Raw genomic sequence first — 7,580 nt, forward strand, 5'->3', positions numbered from 1 at the left:
CACTGATGTTGAAAGAGCCTCTCACATTCGACCTGGACCATGATTCCCTTCTCGGCTCAAGAACCTTGGAATTTCGCGAGATCTGTGGAATATCGAACAAATTGATGGAGTTGCTCCTCAAGATCTGTAGCCTACGGAGCTGGAAGCAGGAGGCCGAAAACGCGCACTGTCTAAGTATCATAGAGCTCGCGAACCGGGGATCCGCGATATACGAAGAGCTTTCAAGCATTGTGCACGAGCAGAGTGTGGTCCGGAACGAAGGCAACGAACACGGAAGACTGTTGACGCTTTGCTATGCTCAAGCTGCGATCGTTTACGTGCATGTGTTGCTTTCGGGCCCCAATTTGCAGCTCAGGGAGATCCGAGACACGATGCGTTCCCTTATCGCATCATTGACCTCTCTAGGAAAGAGGTTCTCGCTTCATCATGGTTCTTGGCCTGTCTTCATTGCTGCATGCTTCGGGCTCGCCGGGGAGACAACTTTGCTGCGAAGCATTGTGCAAGTAGAGCAGGCTTACCACAATCACAGCTTTGATACTTGTGGCGGCGCTTTGCGACTAGCCGAGGAATACATAAGACCGTAAACCTTCGGAACAAGGCTGAATGAGTGAGTCCGAGATCGTTATGTTCTTCGAATAGTTTCGATTCTGGAGGACCCTTGGCTCTGCGCCTCACGATCTTTCCTGGCTGCCACTTTCCCGAGTCCTCGACTGACATTTGCTTGTGCTAACAATCGCAATGTCGCATTGTGGCCCCTGCGATGCGACATCCTGTTCGGTGCGTGGGGGTGCCTTTTACCCTTGCACACTCTCCGGACGCCGGCTATGATTGCGAATCGCAGCTACTGTACCTGATTGGGATTGCCGGCGACACGCTGGCACTGACTGGCGGAGCTCACTCAATCAAGTACAATCGATCGCCCTCCTTCTTCTCATTACAGATGGACCATCACCACACTTGATCATGGCTTGCACATCTTCTAACAGTGACCGCAGCTTCGGGCCACGGATCGCATCGAGCTGCAGAGAACTGGACTTCACGCTACAATTCGAAGACCTTGTCTTGACAATTCTACCGACAAGCATCTTCATAGCCATCAGTCCGCTGATATGTTGGAGCCTCCTCCGGAAGGCACGGTGCCCTGGTTCTTGGTCCTGCCCCATTATGCTCAATCTGGTTCGTGCGAGCACTTTTATACACAGCCGATCAATGCGCGCTGACACCGGAACAGGCGACCTTCGTGGGCTTGTTCTCGGCACAGCTGGTGCTCCTTGTGCTTCGATCCCAAGATCGTGACCTTCAGTCACATGTGTCGCTCGCTGCCGATTCGCTGACAGTCGTCGCCACTGTTTGTGCTCTGGGAATATTGGTCCTCAACTACGAAAGATGCCATCGGCCATCAACTGCGCTCTCAATCTACGTTTCTGCTAGTGGAATAATGAGCATTGCCCGAACGCGAACTCTGTGGCTCATAAGTTCATCGAATAACGCGCCGTTGTCTGCCACAGCATGCGTGATCTTCTTCGCCTTAGCAGCGCTCGGTGTCGAATTCACAGGACGCAAGCAGAAGTCGACCTTGAAGTCGTGTCGCCCTGCCCCGGAGCACCACAGCGGATTCTGGAGTCGAACGACTTTCACATGGCTTTGGCCGCTATATCGCATGGGCTATTCAAAGATTATATATCTTGACGATCTTTTCGCTTTGGACACCAAGATCGATAGCGCTCAGGTTCACCAAGATTTGGTGCAGTCGATGCAGTCGAGCGCGGGGCCACTTCAAGGAAGATTTGGTCTACTCATAGCCACGTCCCAGGCGTTCGCTGGCTCTGCCCTATCCGGTGCACTTCCTCGTCTATGCCTTACGTTTTTCACATTCTGCCAACCATTTCTTTTGAGCAAAACTGTCGATTGGGTTGGGCAGGTGGAACCGGAACGAGCGCATGGAAATGGTCTCATTGTTGCCTGGACTGTGATTCTGCTCGGCATCGCGGTAAGCACAGCGGTCTCATGACAGGAACACCAAACTCATGCTCTGCCTTTAGGTGTCCAAATCAGTCTATGAGTACCAAAGCACCCGCTTTGCCACCAGGATTCGAGGCGGTCTTGTGGCGCTCATATATCATCGAACCTTACAATGCCGTGTATCGGAGTCAGGAGAAGTCACCGCAGTCTCGGTCTTTGGTACGGATATCGAGCGGGTCGTTGCCGGTGCCGAGATGCTTCACGAAGTGTGGGCTTCATTGCTTGAAGTCTGCATTGCGAGTTGGCTCCTAGAGCGTCACATATTCTTGGCCTTCCTGGCTCCTCTACTCCTTGTGAGCGGTAAGTTCTGGCTTCACGGTCATAGTTGTCGGATTTCTCATGAACGCAATAGCATTCCTATTCCTGACTGGAAAAGTCGCGGTCTCCGCCAATAAAACTCAGAGGCTGTGGCTCGGCAAGGTTCAGAGCCGGCTCAAGATGATGTCGATTGTTCTCGATGGGGTCAAACCATGGAAGATGCTCGGTTTGGACAGGCAGGTCTTCGACCTCCTGGAAACTCTACGGGAAGAGGAGGTCATGGCCTCTCAGGGCTATCGTAGAGTGCTGGTGGGCATTCTGCTCCTATGTAAGGACAACACATTGCTTGCCGCCGGATTTACTGATGATTCTTTAGCAAACACACCAATCGTGCTCGCTCCAACCGTTACATTTGCCCTTTATGTCATTATCGCGCTATACTGGCAAGACACCACTCTCGACGTTGCGCAGGCCTTCACCTCGCTGGCACTGATAAATCTTTTGGTCACGCCGGTCGTAATCTTTACACAGGCATTGCCAACAGTTGTCCAATGCCTGGGTTGTTTCGACAGAATCCAGGAGTTTTGCAGCTACTCGAAGGCTCCACTGCATTTCGCTGCTGCAAGGGAAGACAGCAGAATATCTCGGAGTCGGCCCCACTCGAGCATAGCGCTGCAACCTCTGGACTCAGCACAGGACGAACATGAGCTTAAGCTCAACGGTGAAAACTTTAGCTGGGGACCATCAGTACCGACTGTCCTTAGCCAAGTGGACTTCGAGCTCAAGACCGGAAGGACTGTCGCCATTACTGGGCCTATAGGCAGTGGCAAAACCTCACTTCTCCTGGCAATTCTGGGAGAGCTGAGGTCACAGAATGGTACTGTCAGTTCGATTTCGTCTGGCGTTGCGTACTGCGCACAGGCTCCGTGGCTTCAAGAAGGCAGCATTCGGCACAACGTCGTGGGCTACTCAACTTGGGATCCCGTGTGGTACGAAACGGTCAAGGAACGATGCGGCCTTGTCGAGGACATGGAATGGCTGCCTGACCGCGATGACACAGAGATAGGGAGCAACGGCACGAATCTGAGTGGAGGGCAGAAGCACCGAGTTGTGAGTAGTCTCAGCGGTTCTCGGCGAAGTAGTCTTCTCGCACTGACTAGTGAGTTCAGGCGCTAGCACGAGCTGTATATTCTCGGAACAGAGTCGTCATGCTGGACGACATCTTCAGCAGTATGGACGTACATGCCAGCGAGAAGATCTTTGCAAGCCTTTTGGGACCTGAAGGTCTTTTGCGCCTGCAGAAGGCATCAGTGATCCTTGTTACTCACAGTCGTAAGCCTCCAGATCATGTCAAATTGACCCTGCGTTGACTCCTGCGCAGCATTGCTAGCATCGAGAACGGATGAAGTGGTCGTCCTTGATTCGGGCAAAATATCCACTGTTCAGGCACCGCACCGTGTGGCCGGGATCAGCTCTACCCGCCATGAAGTCTCTACAGATGAACCCACCGCGCTCGAGATCCGACAGAAACATCCCCAGTCACTGGTCGCGAAGGGGCAAGATGTCATGGAAGATCAATCTCGCAAGAAAGGGAACTTTGCCCTATACAGCTTTTACTTCCGAGCTTGTGGTCATCTCGCGGTTGGAGGCTACTTTGGCTTCATGACTTTATGGATGTTCTTCACAGAATTTGCAAGTATGTGAACACTTAATTGCCAATCGAAGACGCTGTCTCGTAACTTACTTCGTCTTACAGCGGTGTGGATGAAGTGGTGGTCTGAGGCCAATGCAATTCACCCGAACGCAAACATTGGGATATACATGTCAATTTACGCAACCTTTGGCGTCCTCGGAGCCATCTGCGCCTGTACTGCTGCTTGGTATGCTTCTCGCAGAGGGCTTTCAGGCTTCTGCTAACTCATTCAACAGGCTTCAGTTCATTTTCATGATTTCTCGGTCAGCTGTCAAGCTCCATAAAGACCTACTTGAGGCCACTATTGGGTAAGTGCATGATGCATCTTTAAAACATGGCATCGCATAACTTCAACAAGGGCGCCTTTCCACTTCTTCGGAACGACCACGACTGGAGAGATACTCAACCGGTAAGGGCATTCTTGGAAGTTCAGGCGGAGACTGTACTGATCTGCACCAACTCAGTTTCGGCACGGACTTGGAACTCGTCGATATGGAACTACCAATGGTATTCGGAAATTTTGCTTCCAGCACGTATATCTCAGGCCCCCGCGCTTGCTCCACTGACTGTGTGCAGCTTCTATCGCATGCGGCATACAACTCATTATCCTGCTAGTTTTCTCCCGCTACCTCGCGATTGGAGTACCCGTTCTGGCATCAGTACTATTCGGGATCCAGCTGCTCTATCTCAGGACTTCTAGGCAAATGCGCCTACTCGGAATCGAAGCGAAGGCACCGCTCTATTCGTACTTTCAAGAGTCTATCGCTGGTGCCGTAACGATCCGTGCGTTCAAGCAGCAACAGCATCACTGGCAGCATTTTTGCGATCTGCTTGATGCGTCTCAGAGGCCACGTTACCTGCAGAATTGCATACAGCACTGCCTTGAGTTCGCACTTAGCACCACCTCGGCTGGACTCGGAGTTACTGTCGTTGCAATAATGGTGACTTGGCATAAGGAATTCAGCGCCGGCGATGCTGGCGTGAGTCTTGTAATTGTCATTGGCTTTGGCTCAATGCTAGTACGTCTGGTCACCAACTGGACCAAGATGGAATCCAGCATTGGCGCGATAGCGCGCGTCATGCGGTTTGTGAACGAAGCTAGCACTGAAGTCGGACAAAGCGATACTACGCCTTCGCCGACTTGGCCATCGGCTGGAGCGATATCGTTCGATAGAATGACGGCGTCCTACGAGTAAGCTCTGTCAATCCAGGGACCACAGCTCTTGTTAACAGCGAACAGTCAGAATCGTAAATCACGGATCCTCGAACAGATATCGATCAAGATTAAACCTCATCAACACGTTGCAATCTGCGGTCACTCTGGCTCTGGAAAGTCGGCGCTCCTTCTGAGCATGCTCAAAATGGTCGACATCGATTCTGGAAGCATTGTCATCGACAACATCGACCTCTCAACGATCGGGCCATCAGATGTGCGTCGATGCATCAACGTCATTCCACAAGACCCCTTTCTGGTCCCTGGTTCGATTCGTATGAATGTCGACCCATGGCATAAGGCATCGGACGACGTTATCAGAGAAGCTCTTGTTCGAGTGCACCTGTGGGTTCACGTCAATGCGCTTGGTGGGCTAGATGCCACCGCGGCTGAGGCGAATTTCTCAGCCGGACAGATGCAACTACTTTTCCTCGCGCGAGCATTGACTAGAGACACCAGAGTCCTCCTACTCGACGAGGCGATGAGCAGGTTCGTAGCCAGAGAGACTGAGAGCGACCCATAAAGAAGGAGCTGACTAGTGCTCTTCACAGCGTTGATCTAGACACACAAGGTATCATGCAGGACATCATTGACACGGACTTCAGACAGACGACAGTGCTGGCCGTCATGCATCGACTAGAACACATCAAGCACTACGACAAGGTTGTCGTTCTCAGCAAAGGTCGCTTGACGTCGTATGGCGACGCCGCAAATTTTGAGATAACGGACCTCTTGTCCGCGGAGCCATAGGCATGTTTGTAGTCAAGCAACCACAATTACAGACGTACCAGTGAAGCTCTCGATCAGACCGATTCCCAGGACCTTACAATGACGGCGGCGTGTGGCGTGTATCCAGGAGCTGCCCAGGGAGCGAACAGAGATTTTTTTCCGTACACAGAGCTATCGAAGCCTTCTGTCAGTCGAACACACTGTGCTACACTCGTTACATCAGATCCCACAGTCTGGGTACTTCACGGCAATGCGAGTGTTGATGATTTCCAACGCAGTGTCTCTGCCTGACAGCAGCATATGTTCGCAATGCAGTGTATGCTCGTATACCCCAATATAACCATCAATCGCGGCGTTCCCGTCCTTCCCAAGCACTGCACGATGCAACTTCCTCCACATAGCTGTACAGTGTCGCAGGTGGTAGTTCCAATTCACATAGAGACCAGTGTACTCCCCCGTCATGATCTGTTGATGGCTGACAGGCTGGGTCCGATTTGGGTCGAGGAACCATTCCAGATGATTCTCAGCATCGAATATGCGAGACAGCTCGGCGTCGTAGCATTGTGACGGCAACCAGCAGAACGAAATGACATCGAAATGACAACCGCGTTCTCGAGCTTCCGCCGGTGACTGCCCAGCCGTGCATGTGCTTCAGAGCGTCAAAGAATCAGCTAGCAGCGGTGGGGTGTCGATGATGGGCCGTAGTCTAAAAGGTAACGTCCAAGTCCCGCCGCGCGCACGTGATGACCGCGCACGTGACGAGCCGGAACGGGATGAGCACGCACGTGTTGAGAACAATCACACCGTGGAAATGGCCAAGCGTAGGTTTTATCAAAACATCATACATTCATATGCATTAGATGCACAGATGTGCAGCGAATTTTAACCGGAAATCGGCCAACTTGATCCCAATGCAACCTCAACTCTCGACTCTCGACTCGCAGCGATCTGATTCGGAGGCAGCCCGAGGCTTCACTTGCTTGCGCGGGTTGTGCCTGAGCACCGTACTGCTCCTGCCTTCAGCCGTACTTCTTCGCGTACGTCCAAACCTCATCCCAGTTTGCGCAGACATGGGGGTAGTTGAGCCCATCGACGACAGCTGGTCCAGAAAACTCTCGCACAAACTCCAGTGACAGATCTGCAGAACACTGTAGACCTTGACGAAGATAATCCATGCAATGAGCTATGTGCCACATGCCGTGGATGGCTTCATCGTAGGTCGGAGTGGTCACATCTTTTGGCCAGCTACGCAAGAGCTTTTCCTTGTCTACTCGGTCGTACATCAAGTCCCAGATGAAATTTCTCAGAGTGCCGAGACAGTGCAGCTGATGAAAGACCGACAATCCTGCCTTGGTGTCGGGAAATCTATGTGCCTCGCTGGCAGGGAGATTTATGAAACCACGACCATTTGCTGTTGTGACTGGGTCAGTGGATGGCAAGAGCATGGTTCGGCTCACACGTACGTCCTGGCAGACTCTCCCAAGCTGCATCACTTTCGTTGCTAGGCAAGGATAGAAACGTCGGGTCCAACTTGAAGGTTCTCACCTCCTTCGAGACTGTCCTGTCATCAGTCGGAGAAATTCATCTCGGACAAAGCCTACTTGCAATTCGGAACTGGCGTGTAAAGCAACGGTGCTTCGTCCAAGTGGATCCAGCGCCTGGTGA

General features: G+C 52.2%; 3 protein-coding genes across 3 annotated transcripts; 1 reads left to right on the plus strand and 2 right to left on the minus strand.

Moving 5' to 3' along the window:
* Positions 1–1,438: 1,438 nt before the first annotated feature.
* On the plus strand, positions 1,439–5,936 carry MYCGRDRAFT_108045 (putative ABC transporter; the record flags this gene model as incomplete). The annotated part of the gene is made up of 11 exons (XM_003854877.1): positions 1,439–1,990; positions 2,043–2,181; positions 2,348–2,578; positions 2,657–3,390; positions 3,450–3,612; positions 3,662–3,976; positions 4,037–4,160; positions 4,271–4,281; positions 4,550–4,992; positions 5,245–5,675; positions 5,738–5,936. 11 exons carry the CDS (start codon positions 1,439–1,441, stop codon positions 5,934–5,936), a joined length of 3,342 nt encoding a protein of 1,113 aa, XP_003854925.1.
* Positions 5,937–6,134: 198 nt separating this feature from the next.
* Positions 6,135–6,551, minus strand: MYCGRDRAFT_37275 (uncharacterized protein; the record flags this gene model as incomplete). Its single annotated transcript, XM_003855518.1, has 1 exon — positions 6,135–6,551. A coding segment is annotated over one exon (417 nt), but the record flags the coding sequence as incomplete, so codon positions are not given.
* Positions 6,552–6,940: 389 nt separating this feature from the next.
* MYCGRDRAFT_17966 (uncharacterized protein) lies at positions 6,941–7,267 on the minus strand (the record flags this gene model as incomplete). The annotated part of the gene is made up of 1 exon (XM_003855517.1): positions 6,941–7,267. A coding segment is annotated over one exon (327 nt), but the record flags the coding sequence as incomplete, so codon positions are not given.
* Between the last annotated feature and the right edge of the window lie 313 nt (positions 7,268–7,580).

The sequence above is a fragment of the Zymoseptoria tritici genome, chromosome 2 (assembly GCF_000219625.1).
Source record: "Zymoseptoria tritici IPO323 chromosome 2, whole genome shotgun sequence".
Lineage (NCBI taxonomy): Eukaryota > Fungi > Ascomycota > Dothideomycetes > Mycosphaerellales > Mycosphaerellaceae > Zymoseptoria > Zymoseptoria tritici.